This window comes from Xenopus tropicalis, chromosome 9 (genome assembly GCF_000004195.4).
Source record: "Xenopus tropicalis strain Nigerian chromosome 9, UCB_Xtro_10.0, whole genome shotgun sequence".
NCBI lineage: Eukaryota > Metazoa > Chordata > Amphibia > Anura > Pipidae > Xenopus > Xenopus tropicalis.
In genome coordinates, this window is record NC_030685.2 from 61,431,487 (window position 1) to 61,448,431 (window position 16,945).

The following is a 16,945-nucleotide window of genomic DNA, read 5'->3' on the forward strand; positions in this document are numbered from 1 at the left end:
ATTGTAGTCCGCTCTAGGTTCTCTTCCCAATTGTGGGTTCCTTCTATCTGGTTTTCATATCTTAAACTACTTCTAGGGGGCAGATTTATCACAGTATGATTTTCGTATGTTTATCAAGTACGATTTTTTTGTATCGTGCTTTTTAAAGTACGAAAAATATGTATTTGAAAATACGAAAAAATCATATCTGATCATATAATGGCCGCACAAAGTACAATTTTCTGGTATCTGAATGATCGTAAAATGCAGGAAAACCTTGCTGACTTTGATCCTTCTGTGCCTCCCAACTTGGCCCAAGGAAAGTCACAATACCGAAGCTTGGTGCGACAATACGATTTTGTCACGCTATTTTGTCGCAAAGTACAAAAAAGGTGCGCAAATGTACGAAAAAGTCGCAAAAAATATGCAAAAGTTGTAACCTTTAAAAAAAATACGAATTTTTTGTATTCGGACCTGTCGTACTTTGATGAATGTGCCCCCAAGTGTTGCTTTCCAATTATTTCATATTTTTACTGCTCTATAAATAAAAAACAAAGAAAACTATAAAAAAAAGGGGGGGTGCTTGAAACAGTAACATTTCTTCGCAGATCTTCCCTATAAACAATAATGGGAAATCATAAGACAGAAACAAGTCTAAAATTCCAAAACTCTGGGTGACAACGGTGCATCAAAAAATACTCAATCTCAGTCAGTCCATGGTAATGATTTATCCACTATAGCAAGTGAAGTGGCTAAAATGATTAATTCTAGTATAGAAACAATAATAAACCCAGAGACTTCAAGAAAGCATTGATAGATTTTCTGAAAAAAATGCTTCTCAAGATAAAGTAATTAAAGACTCAAAAGAAGCTGCTTTGGATGTTTAAGACGACACCGTCTCAGCGCTCCCCAAACTAAAATCTCTGGAAAAAAGACACAAGAAATACAATCCAAAGTAGATGATCCTGAAAATAGATCAAGATAAAATAAAATGAGATTTATAGGCATTCCAGGATCTTACAAAATGGCTGACTTGATTACTCTCATCACCAAAACAAAGCTAAAGAAGCTAAATATACTTCAAGACTTAGGGCCCGATTCACTAAAGTCCGAAATAAGGAGTGCTATTTATAGCATGTGTTAAAAATCTTATCACTTCTTATTTTTCACTCGATTCACTAAAAGGACACTTGTCATAATTAAGAAGCGATGTTCTTGGCGTTATTTATCTTACGATGACATATTTTCAAGCAATATATTACGCGGCGCACAAGATATTACGCAGCGCGCAATATTTTATGCAGAGCGCAATATATTACACAAAGCGCAATATATTACACAGAGTGCAATATATTACGCAGAGTGCAATATATTACGCATGTAACCATTACTTTCTGAAAACCACCATTTCACTGAAAACTGGAGGATGCATCACTCTAGGGCCAACATATAAAAAAATACGAAAAAATACAACTGCAAACTCCATGTTGTGTTGCCAATAGCTCACGAACCGCAATTTTCTTTAAGTACCGCCTGCCCCAAGTAGGGTTAATATTCACACAGATAAACACGATATTTTGCACGTTTAACGCTTCATATGTGTTTGTGAATCATGCGTTAGTACTATTTCTATTTGCTAATTAACGCAATGCGTTTTTTTTTGTGCATGCGATATGCGGATTAACACATGCGAAATGACTTTGATGAATCGGTACTTAATTATCGCATGCTTTTTAATGAAAAAAACTATGCGATAAGCGTTATTGACCTTTAGTGAATCGGCCCCTATAACGCTTATCGCATAGTTTTTTTCATTAAAATATGTCATCGTAAGATAAATAACGCCAAGAACATCGCTTCTTAATTATGACAAGTGTCCTTTTAGTGAATCGAGCGAAAAATAAGAAGTGATAAGATTTTTAACGCATGCTATAAATAGCACTCCTTATTTCGGACTTTAGTGAATCGGGCCCTTAATGTCAAACTTGAAAGAGTCCACTGGTTTGGCCTTTCTGTCAGAATCTCAAATACTAAAGAGGGATTGGGTAGGTAATGTGGTATACTCTCCAGGTACTAAACAGAAAAATGGAGTAGCGATTTTATTTTACAAATCTTTAGATATACATATACTGGATATGGAGTAAGATAGCCAAGTTGTTTTGTCTTAGCAAAGATTCCTCTTCTTGACAAGGTTTGGGATAGGAACTAGAATCGATTACCTGTTTGCCTCCATGTACATACTTTCTAATACTGCCTCTGCAAATAATGGCACGATTTATATCTCAGATCACACCCCTGTTTCTATTGAACTTAAATTGAAATCTTGCCAGAAATTTTTCATTCCTTCTTCTTTTCTTTTGATTTTAGCTGAGACCTGACTTTGTTAGCACGTTCAATAATAGGTGGGATCTGTTTCTTAGGGGAAATGATCCCTCCAGAGACAATCTCCTCCTGTTATGGCATAGTATATAGATTATACCTTTTAACATGAAAATGGGAAGAAGCCTTCTCCCAACTCACTTGCATGCACATTTATAAACCATAAATTTTACCTTCCAGCATAATCTCTAATATTAAACTGATACTCAAAGATAACAAAGATCTATCTTTACCGACCTCTTGTATATCCCTGATCAACCAGGATTTTAACATTTTAACCAAAATCTTGGCTGATAGACTTTCATCAGTTTTCCCAAAGATCATATCTCCTTCTCAGAAAGGTTTTATTATTAAAAGGTCTGGAGTTAGAAACATACATACAGTGATTAATATTATTTACAAGGCCAAAAAACAAAATATCCCTTCTTCTTTAGTAAGTCTCGATGATGAAAAATCATTTTATAATATCTATTGGGACTACCTCTTTGACTGCTGTAAAAAAATCAGTCTTTCTAGAAATTTTTGCACAAAAAATGGTTAAAAAGTATTTATTCTAATCCTCAGGCTGCTGGGAAACAATCCGATACATTCCATCTCTTCAATGGGACCAGACAGGGCTGCCCCTTATCCCCCTTACTATTTAATCCTAAACGTTCACTTCAAAATATTTATCTACTATGGTTCTTTCTCTGGTTATTTAATTAATAGGAATATGACTGAAATATTAGATATTTTTGACCCTATCCTGACTCCTATAGTCTTCTTCTGGCAAAATAAAATATTTGGGTATATTTTTCTCCTTAGATTTATCAAAACTGTGTATTTGAAATTTTGCTTCTATTTTAAAACTATTGAAACCTTGTAACAAGTGGATGAATTGTCCTCTCAATGTTATGGGTCAAATTGCCTTCTTCAAAATGCTTGTTTTTCCAAAATTATCCTTTCTACTTCTCAATTTACCCCTCTTATTAAAGCATAGGGATATTTGTACATTAGACCCTGCCTACTCTCTATATTTATTTGGCATAATTCAAAATTTTCACTTTCAAAATTGTAGAACCCTAAAAATGTGGACAGATTCAATATTCCTGACTTTAGAAAATGTAACTTAGCCTCTGTTTCTAGATACCGAGTAAAATGGCTAACCAAAACAGAAAAGTTCACAAACCTAAATATTGAACTTACTTTGGATACACAAGAATCAATAGTTTTTTTGCTTTATATTAAATGGCCTAACCAACATTTAGATATAAAAAACATCCTATTTACCGAGATACAATTATTATCACTTGGAAAATCATAGGTCAACAAAACAATTTGAATTATTTAATTTCTCCGTTTCTCTCCCTTTCAATTTTGACAGATTTGACTAATCTTGACGATTCTTATGAATCTAGCTTCTATCATCTTACCTACTGACTGGAGGTGTTTCAAATTTTCCTTAGTTTCCCTTAGTTACTCATAATCATTATTTATATAAATCCATTATACATATGATTGATGATCCAGCTCTGATTATCTTATCCTCATTCTTCTATACCTTTTTCAAAAGCTGCTGAGAAATAATAATGTTTTTCATTTTGTGGACATGTCCTAAAATCTGTTAATTGTGGTCCAACCTGGAACACTACTAAAGTTAGCCACTTAATTCGCAATTCTAGACCTAAAAAATGTGTTTGAATTTAATGAAAAAAAGAAATCTTTTACTGTATCAAAAGAACTTTCTACTTATTTATATTTAGTTATAACCTCCACCTGTAAATCTTTGTACTAATTTTGGATCCAAGATAAGGTCCCATCTGTAGAAGATATTAAACTTGATCTGTATAACCTTTGTTAATAAGAAGCTATAAGATACAGATCTGGATCTCAGAAGGTTAGAAGTAATTTTTAAGTGAAATTGGTCTTTCTATATAAACTTGGCTACTACTGCTAAAACTCATTCAATATACAAATTTATAGAGAATAATCTACACTGAAAAACGTCTCCTTTGGGACTATGTTTACTTATCCCACCTTCATTCACATTCCCAGGAGAATTATTAAACTTCATCTGTTGTTTTTGGATTTATGAACAGACCTGTTTCAATGTACCAAATGCTGTTTTTATTAGTCTCCATTATACTTTGCTTGTCTATTTTAAAATTGATTAAAAAAACACTTTAAAAGAAAAGATTATTTGTTGCATTCAAGTTTTCTTCTTCACACTTTCCTTGACTTTCCAGCATTAAATAATGTATGAATGGGCATCTACACAATACAGAGTTTTTATATTACATTGGCCCATGCCAGATAACTGACCGGCAGCTACTTCCCATTACTATATTAAAATATTGTTTTGATTCATAAATTACATGACAATATTTACATGCTGGATGTTTTTGTTAGAGTTGCAACTGAGTTCAGCCCAGTTCACTAGAGATCCCCAGCCCTTTTTCACTTGTATAGAATTTAAGGGGCTTATTTATAAAATAGTGTTCACTATCATTCCCCCTTTGTTAAATATGTGTCTAAAAAATAGTATAAAACCCAGTTTCTTTTCATGAACTGTGATTAGCTCTGTTATCATCTCTTGATATTTTCCCCAATAAAAAAAAATCTTTTGGGCAGGGCTCACTTTGCCCCTTGTATAGTTGATATTTTTGTATGTAAATATGTATGTTCAGTGCATATAGCCATTTATTGTGAAGCACTGCAATACTGCTAGTATCTTTCACTATAAAAAGATCAATTATTTCAACAACTCTGCTATCTACTGGTGAAACTGTAAAGTTAAGAATTTGGGACTCAATATGAAAAACAGTGAAAAGATCACATCATTTGCTCATCTACTTTGTAGCTGTTCATGTGCGTTAACAGAGAAATGTCTAATGAAAACTGGTCTTTGGGAAAAACAAAAGAAATCATTTGATCAAACCTCTGCAGCAAAGGTAACATTCATGGGTGTCCGCAGAAAAATAAGAATATGTTTGAAGAATTGTGGCCATTCAAGTTGAAACTAGTAAAGACCAAAAAGCCCCCTATATGAGTTTCCATAGAAGGCTGGCCAGCTACTATTATATCATATATATTTTATGGTTGAGCGAGGTAGTAACCCTACATGCAGCTCTTCTAAAATCTTTTGGGCAGGTACACTTTGGCCCCTAAATAACACTGGCTCCTGTAAATGATCCAAGATAGCCATGCATAGCCATCTTGGATTCTTTCTCATGGAGCAAGGGGCTCAGAAGAATTGAAGACAATCAGGGCAACATGGGACAATGGGCTATACAATATAAAATGGTACAGTTGGGAGATATGCAAAATTCCAGTAGGGCAAGTGCCCCCCCTCCATGCTTCTCTTTGCAGATGTCCATGGTAACATTACCAGTGATTTTGAATATAATTAACACCAGTGAGAGTAGATAAGGGGGTGTTGTCAATTATTAACATTGGAGCTGGGCTGAATTTGCAGTAGCGCAGATGAAGGTGCTGCTCCAGTTTCCTATACAAAAAATAGGTATTATCCCTAACTCTTGCCCTAACTGGCTTTTAAGCTGGGCCCAACCCCCTACTACTCCTTTAAGCCCAACAGTGTGAGAAGCAATGCTCTGAAGCGACAGCAATCTTTTTCCAATCTTATCAGTTACGAGTAGTGATGCCTACATACACACATATACAGGCCTGGACTGGGATTCAAAATAGGCCCTGGCATTTCAAGTACACAGAGACAGCCCGTTTTTTGGTTTTCCAAATTGGGGAAACCGGGAAGGACTTTTAGATTGACGTGGCGATGGGCCAATTGCTGATCGCCACATCATAACCCCATCCCTGATGTCACCACGCCATTGACATCACCCATTCTGTCCCCACAACGTCACAAGCCTGCCCCCCTGCCCGTTTCCGACAATGGAAAGGAGGCAACAGAAACCAAAAGAGCCTCTCACCAGCCTAATAAATAGTGACTGTCTATGGCATCTAACAGCAGCCTGTCTGGCATTTGCCAGAATCCACACTTGGTTATGACTGTAAAACCCTACAAACACACACAGCAATGACCATGGAACACAAACGCTTACACACAAACACACATTCTGCTAGGGGTACACAGAAATAAATGAGCAGAGGCAAGAATGAGCACAAATGGTATAATATATATCATCAGACTTCGAATAAATATTTCATCAACTGCATACACATGATTAATCTCACACTAGCAAGAAAACATTACTGTACAATTCATCCTTAAATAAACTAAGATCCATTCCACAAGAGAGACACGTGAAGCCTAGGCAGCCCTAGCAATGAAACATAATGCACTAAAATCAGAAATCTGCTAGGATCAGAGGGAAGTTACCTATATAAAGAGGGGAAGGGCAGGGGTAGAAGGTGATGTACGAATGCATTATAGGGGTTAAAGGATAGGAGTCCCTGTACTTAGGGGGTTCGGTATTCTATATACATGAAGGGGGCATTTGGGAGTAAATGCTGTGAATAGAAGTTTGGCAAGACATCCCATGGACGGTTTGGGGCTGGTAAGGAAGGTATTTACAGCTGGCAAAGTTGGTAGAGAGGTAACTGTTTGTACAGTCCTGGGGGATGTTGTTTCGAAAGAAAAAAACAAGAAAAAAGTAAATTCTGTATTATCCAATACAGTAGTTTTTATAGGGAACTGTAATGGGTGCACATCTGGAGGATCCCTGGATTATACACTGCTTAGCATGTGACTGCCTCCTCTCATTCCAGCTGGTTGGTACACTGGCATTTCTTAGTGGGCATTCTACATTTAAGAAGCAATACTGCTATATAAGCAGGGCTCCTGTATGTGCTTATGAGAAGCATAATGTTCCCCAATAACACATATAATATACAGTGAGCATGCTATACACCAGGTCTGTACAAATGTAACTACAGCCTACATCCCATGCCAAGTCCAGGGCCTGTGTACATGCAAAGTCCATACACAGAATGCAAGTAGGGCACATGGGTATTAAAGGAGCATCTATTTTACAATAATCCTGCTGCCTCTTAATCTGCCCCTATTGGCATTGCTTATACACACATCAACGCTGAAATGGAGCTTGGGGCTACATTCATTATTTCATTCTGTTCTGCAAATGTGTGTCTGTATTCACAGTGCCACCTATGCCCACTGTAGCATACATTGGACTAAGTATGGGCATATTTGTAATAGTGTCTGAGCTAAATGCAGGTATACAGTATTTATATACTTCATTATCCGGGTTCGTTAAGTTCAACGTAGGATCATTTGTGAATTTGTCTGCCTCCTAGAGAAAGTCATGCCATCTGCCCAAGCAACCAAGCAATAAGCTTTATCGCTATGGACTCACAGTGCACAGAAATAAGTAAAAATAATGTGTATTTGGTGGGTGAATGTTATATATATATATATGTTTCAGTTAGCAGCTTTGGTGTGTAACCTGCATTTATAACACAGGCGCATGTAATTTTGAATGGGGGGAAGATGAAGTAGAGTAAAGCATTTAATCCTATGGTTGAACAAAAAACAGCCAGCAGTGGTCAGAAAGGGTCAGAGAAAGAAGACTCAAGGCCAAGTTACAGTGCGCCCATCCCAGTAACCTCAGACGTCAGCCTAAAACAAAAAGGGAGAGGAATGTAAGAAACAAAGGAGAAGAGAAAAAAGTGGGTAATATTTGAAGAAATAAGAAATTACAGGGAATTTAGACAACAGAAAGGCAAGAAAAAAGAGATAGTAAAATTTATAAAATCCATAATTAAACAAATTTTATCTAATTGTATTGCTTGTATAATATTTGTATGTGACACTAGAGGGCATACATATATTATATATACACCATATATTATATAGACACCATATATAAACCAAACATTATATAAAGTCAGAGAAATGTCAGAGAGAGATATCAGTAATAATATAGCTCTAAAAAAATAGCTGAATCTCACTTATTTCTTCATTAAAGTCAAAGTAATGGGAAAGGGGAACTCCACCTCATGTTTTGAAATACAGCGTAATTCTAAGCCAGTGTTTTTCAACCTTTTTTGGGCAAAGGCACACTTGTTTCATTAAAAAAATCACGAGGCACACCACCATTAGAAAATGTTAAAAAATTTAACTCTGTGCCCAGCAGCAGTGCCCCCCTAGTACATTGGTGCCCAGCAGCAGTGCCCCCTAGTACATTGGTGCCAAGAGCAGTGCCCCCCTAGTACATTGGTGCCCAGCATCAGTGCCCCCCTAGTACATTGGTGCCAAGAGCAGTGCCCCCCTAGTACATTGGTGCCCTGCCTACGGCACACCAGGCAACAGTGGTTGAAAAACGCTGTTCTAAGCAACTTTCCAATATGCTTTCAACATTTTGTATTGGTTTTTAAGGGGGTGTTCAACTTTCGGTTAACTTTTAGTATGATGAGAGCAATAGTCTCAGACAGTTCGCAGTTGGTCTTAATTTTATACTATTTGAAGTTGTTTATTTATTTTAATTTTTGTGAAGCAGCTATCAAGTTTGGAGTTTCAGCAGCTATCTGGTTGCTAGGGTCCAAATTACCATAGCAAGCAGGCAATGGGTTGAATGAGAATCTGGTATATGAATAAGAGAGGGCCTAAATAGAAAAATAAGTTCCAAAAAGTAACAATAACAATAAAACGGTAGCATCGCAGAACAATCAGTTTTTGGCTGCTGAGGTCAGTGACCCCCATTTGAAAGCTGGAAAGAGTTAGAGGAAGAGGGCAAATAATTTAAAAACTATAAAAAATAAATAAGGACGACCAATTGAAAAGTTGCTCAGAACTAGCCATTCTAAAACATACTAAAAGTTAACTGAACTGCCCCATTAAAGTCCTTTGTAAATGTAGTTGCTACTGAAAACAGTATTTCCCTTTCCATTTTTTTTACTAAAAAGTTGCAATAAATGTAAATTAGAAAGTAGCTTAGGATTGCATTTGCTTTCATTGTGCAAGAAAAAAAAGTTGCACTCTGTTGTCTTTATATCGTATATAGTAAGGCTTGGCATGATGGCTGACCTGGCGTTGATGAGGTACTGTGCAAGGCTGATATTAGCTGGGCTCCCAGTGATGGTGATCTGACGCTCTGCTGACCCTTCCATGGCGCTGGCAATTTTGATTTGTGCCCCAGACATCTGTCGAATTTCATTGATTTTGGTCCCTTGTCGTCCGATTATGCAGCCTATTAGCTGGAAGAACAGAGAGGCTGAAACATGTCCAGGGGTGAAATAGTTCAGGATCAATGGGGCTAAAACAGACATGGCACTTGCTGTACCCTAGTGTCATATTCCTGAAACCCATTACTGTCACACTAATCCAGTTTAATATTTAACTTCCTCTCATGTTACAAAATTAGAATAAAGAAGAAAAAATAGTCTATTTTTTTGGGCAGCTAAATCTCAACAGTCTTGTGTACTTGGCTTAACATTTACATTATGTCACAACATGTAACCCTAACAGAACAACATTAACTGGGCTGAGCAAAATTGGGCCTAGAGAAGACCAACACTCTCCCTTTATATCAGGATACATACATCAGAGCTTGTGCTCCACCTCAGCCCAAATGTCACCTAAATAAAAATGGTGGCTGTATATGATAATGGTTTCTTGGCCTATCAGCACTTGCTAAAGCTAGGCCAGACCTGGGTCTTCTTTATGTGAATTAAATATATATGTATTTATGTGAAAATCTGAAGAGAAAATGATAAGACTGAATGGATAAGATAAGAAAATCACGAAAGAAGAATACTCACATCATTGGGTATGGTGAGTTCATGAGTACTTGCCTGGGAACTGGCATCCATACCTAACACATGAAGCAAAAATGGTTAGAAATCATCTTGTACTGACTCCCTAACTTTCCAACCTAAGCTTAGAACCTACTGAATCTCACCTGGGCACCAAACCAGGCAGGCTTTAAGTTGGGATTGCACTACTGTCTATACACACAAACACCAACCAAGGCTCTCTTACTCAGCACAGAAATCCACGCAGCTCTGTTGTCAGCGTTTACTGCTTCTTCATACTCAAGTAAGGTGACACATAATATGGAATGGAAAGAACTCTATCCTGGCCACATAAGCAAAACACCATTCTCTAATGAAAACAGAATAGCTTAACCCAACCTTAATTAGCTGTGTTAGTGCAAAATATTGAGTCCAGTGTATTGTTCTAGGGCAGTGATCCCCAACCAGTGGCTCAGAAGCAACATGTTGCTCACCAACCCTTTGGATGTTGCTCCCAGGGGCCTCAAAGCAGGGGTTTATTTTTGAATTTCTGCTAAGGAGGCAAGCTTTGATTGCATAAAACCAGGTGTATTTGCCAAACAGAGTCTTCTGTAGGCTTCCAGTCAACATAGGGGCTATCAAATAGCCAATTATAGCTCTCATTGCCACCTCCAGGAGCATTTTTCATGCTCTACAAACCTTTTTCCATTTGAATGTGGCTCATGGGTATGAAAGGTTGGGGATCCCTGTTCTAGGGCATTTTAGAGCTGAGTATTCTACCAATCTGCAGTGTGACAGTGTTTGGAGTGAACTAGGCAGTTCTAAGCCTTTGTCTCAATCAGTGGAGCCAAATAACAGGTTACAAATCACAGTAATAGGAATTATTAAGACATCACAGGCCTATGCAATGGATCCCCAAATGTATGACTAATTCTGCTTCCAAGTGCTTCCAAATCAGAATCTGCTATAGGATACATGAAAGGTAAAAACAATTTCAGTTAAATCAAAAATAGCACTAACCACTGACGAAGATTACCAGTAGAGCGTTAATGGATTGGACCATGAATTTTATTATTTTATCCCTGAGCTGTACTGGCCTCCCATCTTGCTCTATCACTCAATTTTTCTTCTACTCTCCACAATGTTTAATATCAGCTTACTACAAACTGGCAATTAAGAAATGAACTCAAACACAATCGCAGCATGGAGAGGCATTCGGTGTAACACAGTCATGTGGTCTAGTGCAACACAGACACATGAACTAACATGGAGGAAGATGTTTTAGCAAGAAATTTTAAATTGCATGGCCCCAAACATATAAACTGTCCTCAAATCAAAAGCCATCAAAGTTAGAATTACAGGATATGTAGGAAGTCTGTAGCTCTCGATTATGACGATTGTGTATTAATCTGACATATCCAATAAATATCTTTGAAGCTGCTTGTGAACTACACCTTTCAGCACTCCCTAACCATGTTCAGCATCTTCACAATGTGATAACAATTATGAGTTCACAAAGAACATGGGTGCCAAAAGATAGATTGCTATCCGCCAGTATCTTTTGAGATGGGGACCAGTAAATCACAGCAACCCAGCATTACTCACAGCTACATTAGACAACTCTTTTGGGTGCTTTTCAATCTGATGATTGATGACTTTAGTAAAGGTAGCCATACATTATAAGATTTACTCTTTGGATCACAAAGCAAGCGGATCTTTCACCTTCTGATCACCTAATGCCTCCAGCAAACACATAAACCCAGTGGTGTATCTAGCAGGCAGGAGACCCTGTAGCCAAACATGGGGCGGGGGGGTGGGTTGTCTGGTGACATAGCAGGCCTGGTAAGGACCCATGATCCTGCTCTCTCTTGTGCCATTATCCCCCTGTTCCTGGATCCTCGTTACTCACCCCCTCCCAGTATGTTTTTACATTGTAGTCTTACACAACATTCCTATTATTAATCGTGGCGGATCAACAATACTGGACAGGATTTTTAATGCCGTAAAAACAGGTTTACATCCAGGTCATTCTTTTGTAAATCTAATATTAAGTTGGGGTACTGGACTCAAGGATCACCTTTCAGAACTTAGTGTGCAGCATGAAGCTTCAGTTCTATATGAAAGTATTTTACCTGCTGATTGGCCCATCAAGTTTTGAGCTTCTTCAGAAGAATGTAAGGGCAGCTTTTCTCCTAAGGAGCAAAAAAGAAATACATTTAACTTTCTTGCCCCTGAGGAGGTCAGCATTTCTTACATCTTCTAAAAAAAAAGGCTCAAAATCTGATGACAATAGTTTCTAACTATTAGCTCCTTTATTGTAGCATCAGGTAAGTTTTTAGCACAGAAGCATTAGAGAAACATAACAAAAAAGCAAGAGTGCACCATTCAACATGGAGTTATGAACAGCTGGCTAATTCTAATGTTTGATACAAAAATGTAGTGCATAAAAAGCAATGAATGAGAAGAGAAAGAAAAGTGAAAATGCCTGAGACGTGAGAAGAGAAGGAAGACTCTATAACGGGAAAATTGGGTACGTACCAGGGAAAGCAGGGGTGGTCTGTCCGAGGGGAGTAAAGGGGGTTTGCTGCATGGCCAACTGGTGAAGCTTGGTCAACTGCTGAGGGGTAGGAGGGACATTAGAACTAAGAAGGTTATTGTTAGAAAGTTCAAGAAGTCACAGGCACAAGAAAAAAGAATCAAATAATAAAACACAACAAAGCACCAGGGAGCCATGGCACTTGAGGTATACTTCTACTGAGAGAGTACTTGGCTTAAAGAAGACAATTAAAAGAGTAATTGTATACTTTGTAAACAAAAGCAAAGGCTGGTTACACTGCTTTCTGGCTATGATTTGTACACACTGTTTTACCAGTAAATAACCAGAGTTACAGAATTCAGCACTCTAAACAGACACCAATATTAAGGTAAAGTACAAGTGATCTTAACAAGAAAGCATTCCTGCTACAACTGCCCTAAGGACTGTACAGGATCAATTTGGAACCAACAACCTCCAAACCTTTGTCATGGATTGCATTTTGTGCATATACTAGCTAGAATTGAATGCAATAATTCATATTAATGAGCCAAAAAGTATATTAAGCATTTACAGTACATAAGCTTTTAAAACCATATAGCCTTCTTCTTCAAGCTGACCTGACCATTTGATAATACTTTGTAGATTTCATATGCTGTGTAGGGGAACTCTTCAACAGTCCATTAAAAGGGTACCATACTCTTCATTAATATGTTTTTTGACACATTAAGGTAGCTTAGCAGTGGTTAGAACTGCTGATTTTCAGCACTGGTGTCCTCAGTTCACCTGGGCACTATTTAACTAGAGTTTATATCTCGTGATTTCTGAGCTGGGTTCCCTTTGGGAACTCTAGTTTCATACTGAACAGGAGATAGAGACCACAAAAACTGGGGAGGCTGGGGAGCTTAACCCATTTATTTTGACAGGGACACAACCACTGTTTCGGGGGATACTCTCTCTCTTCGTCAAGAGGGAGTCCCCACCCCCCAAAATGTGATTGTTGTGGTTTCACTGGCAAAATAAATAGGATAAGCTCCCCAGCTGGAAATACCAAGTGTGTGCAGTCTCTATCTCTAGTGCTGCATGCAATTTGGAACGTTAACATATATCAAGGAGACCATGCATCACAATACTATTGCCTATTAATACAAGGGTCTGTGCACCTGGAAACCGATGTGGTGTTACAATTGAACTTCAGTTTCCTCCTATAAAAATGTCATAGGAACTTGAGAAAAGTTCATAAGAACTTCAGTTTCCTCCCTCTAAAAACATACATACAGCTTAAATAGATCCAAAGAAAATGCCCCTAGTGTAGGTGCGTTGTGTGAATGTGAGCTTATACTGTAAGCTCTGATGATACAGGGGCTTTTGTGAACAAAGAATATTAATATGATGTGCAGCATATTAGCGCTATATAAATAATGGATAATAATACTCCATACTGTATATAGCTGTGTAGGAAAAACACCAATAGCATGACATCATGTTCAGCCCATTAGAAAAAAGGCAACACACGCACACATTAATTCATTCCCATTTTTCCTTTGAGAAGGGAGAGGTTTGTTTTCCAGGTCCTAAAAAGGAACTATATATTAGTAACACTAAACCCTTGTTTAACCCTTTTGTAACCACATATTTTCCATGAGCCCAGACTAATTTCTCCTTTTTCTAGCAGTACAATATTTTTAAAAAAATTTGGGTAAAAAAAGCCAACTACTAGCCAAACTATGTGATTGCAATGCTCTAGACATCTCTTATTGTATTAACTAAGTCTTGTTCCCAGAATCCCTTTGACTTATTTGCATACGTATGAGGCGGTCTCCTCAACCCTTTTAGCTTGTTATTGTATTACCAAAGAACAATCTAATCAACTGGTGACCCAACGCATAAGCTAGTTTGTGGGGTTGCCACATTCACAATTTCTTTTTACTACCCTGACTTTGATTTTTATCATCTTATGGAAACCTTTTGTGAAAGCACATATTTGCCAGTCTCTCATATAATGGCAAAATCATTCCTGTACCCTCAGGGGTGTATCATTGGAGACATAGTTGCCCATAGTAACCAATCAGATCTTTGCCTATGTTTTCTAACTTGTAGGGGACAGTTTAAATCCAATTGTTTATTGGTTGCTCGGGCCACATCACCTATGATGTTTGTCTCCAATGTTAATAATTAGGCCTCTCAAAGGAATTCTGATTAAGGCAAAAATAGTCACCTCTAATATTAAGTTTCTGTACACCTCATATCCTCAATATGAAAAGATCCAATGACAGTTACTACATATGAAGGAAGCAGTTTCTATCAATTTACCAAGATCCTTTAGGAATATGCCTCTTCCTAGTAATGGCCATAGGCAATAGAAATGCTACAGGTGTAGTAAACTTATGCAATTTAGTATGAAGTGGTCAAAGCTTAGCTTGCAGAGGAAAAATATGCTTTTCATTCAGCAGTTCTCCAGTTTAGAATTTCAGCAGTTATCTGGTTGCTAGGGTCCAAATTAACCCAGCAATCAGGTAATGATTTGAATGAGAGACTGGAATATGAATATGAGAGGGCCTGAATAGAAAGATGAGTAATAAAAAGAAGTAGTGACAACAAAAGAGCATTTGTATTTTAGAAGTTGGGGTCAGTGACCCCCATTTGAAAAGTAAAAGTTTAAAGGAAAATAATTAAAAAAACCTGAGAAAGAAATGAAGGCCAACTGAAAAGTTGTTTAGAATTAGCAATTCTATAACATACTAAAAGTTGACCTAAAGGTGAACCACCATATTAAGTAAGAAAATGACAAATATGAACAGAAAGGCAGAAGTATGAATTTCTTAAAGGTCCCATGAAGCATTTGCATGGGTTTGATAATACTGAAGTTTAAAGTGAAATGAGCTATAGACTGAGAAGAGAACAAGTAAATGGCTCTGCCATCAACATACAAGTTTATAGAGCTGTGGTATCATCCATGTGCATCTCTAATGAGGTTAAAACCACAAATTTATTCTTATTATAAAAACTCTTCACAGTCATATCTTTATTGAAGCCTGTCAAGAAATTCAGAAATATATTTTATATAAAAAAAAATGAGAATGAATATACAGCATCAACCGAGAAGCCAAGTATTCTCTTCCAGAAAGCAACACGAGCCCCATGACTTCTCTGTGTGACAAATAAAGAGCTCCCATCTCAGACATATTAATATTATTGTATAATATTAATTATCAGTAATATCAACATGCTGGGGAGAAAGAGTCAGGAAGAGGAGGGAAGTAGAGGGTGAGAGATGGAGAACTCACATCAGGGTGAGGAATGGCGTATTGTCCTTGGATAGAATAGGCCTGAAACAGAAGGGGAGAGAGATTAAATCAGTGTAGCATAGCACATAAAGGGAAAGGGTTAAGACAAACAAATGGGATGGTTATGGTAAATGAATGAGTATATTTACAGATATCTCTGAAAGATATCTTTGGAGTCTTCAGCAAATAGAGTAGAGTTCTTTGGATGGTAAAGGAAATATTTGCTCTGTGCTATAGCCTATTGACCTATCCGATTCTGCATGCAGGAGGAACTAATAACAACTAAACAATGATTAGGTTAAACCCCCTAATTCCCTAATTATCTTCAATTTATATGAGAGAGTGAGAAAAATCAATTGAACAAAATACTAATCTAAATAGCTTTAGCTCAGAGTTTGAGACCACAAAGTTCTTGTTCTATGCAAGCAGATACATGGAAGCTGTTTTGTCCGAGAATATCTTATTTATATGTATGAGTGCAGCAACCCAATCTATATGAACTAAGCTGATATTTGCTTTTTACAAGTATGACTTGTCCTTGACTGCTAAGCCATGTCTCAAGTAACTGCTAACAAAATTCATTGAGAAAAGCATAGTAGAATAAAAAATATATTTGGAGATAAAGATCCATAGAAATAGCAGAGAATTAGGACAATATCATGTTGAATCAGCTCAATCGCCCTATGGCACAGCAGTTTAAATCAGTTGCCCACTGTGATATTAATGTTGACAAGGACATCCCATGCGTAATGCCTTTTGTGCAGGCCTATAGGCTTTAACTAGACTGTTAGCAGATGATTATTATGGAAGGCAGTATTTTGGCAGACATTTTGGCCCATGGTGGAAAAACATCAGATTTATCCACAATTGCTGAGAATGTTGTGTAGTTATCCTCTTAAATAAAGGGGACAACAAAATGGTAAAATGTTAAATAGGAAATGTGTCTTTTTAAAAGCAGTACCTCTCGTAAAAAAGATCTAGCATACTTTGTGCAATGCAACAACCTGCCATTTATTGCTCTTTTCTACAATTGGCCCTTGAAGAAAGATATTTAGACTTT

At 37.2% G+C, this 16,945-nt stretch overlaps 1 protein-coding gene across 13 annotated transcripts in view; it reads right to left on the bottom strand.

The window, feature by feature from the left end:
• Positions 1–6,471: 6,471 nt before the first annotated feature.
• Positions 6,472–16,945, bottom strand: part of LOC100490531 (poly(rC) binding protein 3) — a 36,504-nt gene continuing 26,030 nt past the window's right edge. For 4 of the 13 annotated variants that reach the window (XM_012971382.3, XM_002932032.5, XM_012971378.3 and 1 more), the window contains 6 exons: positions 15,886–15,927; positions 12,604–12,682; positions 12,198–12,257; positions 10,093–10,145; positions 9,359–9,528; positions 6,472–7,951 (listed from right to left, as the gene is read on the bottom strand). In XM_012971382.3, the coding sequence (XP_012826836.1) occupies positions 7,915–7,951; positions 9,359–9,528; positions 10,093–10,145; positions 12,198–12,257; positions 12,604–12,682; positions 15,886–15,927 (441 nt within the window). In that variant the 3' untranslated portion in view covers positions 6,472–7,914. Of the gene's footprint in view, positions 7,952–9,358; positions 9,529–10,092; positions 10,146–12,197; positions 12,258–12,603; positions 12,683–15,885; positions 15,928–16,945 lie in introns of those variants that run through there. The other 9 variants (XM_012971383.3, XM_004917903.4, XM_004917901.4 and 6 more) reach the window with 5 other exon arrangements.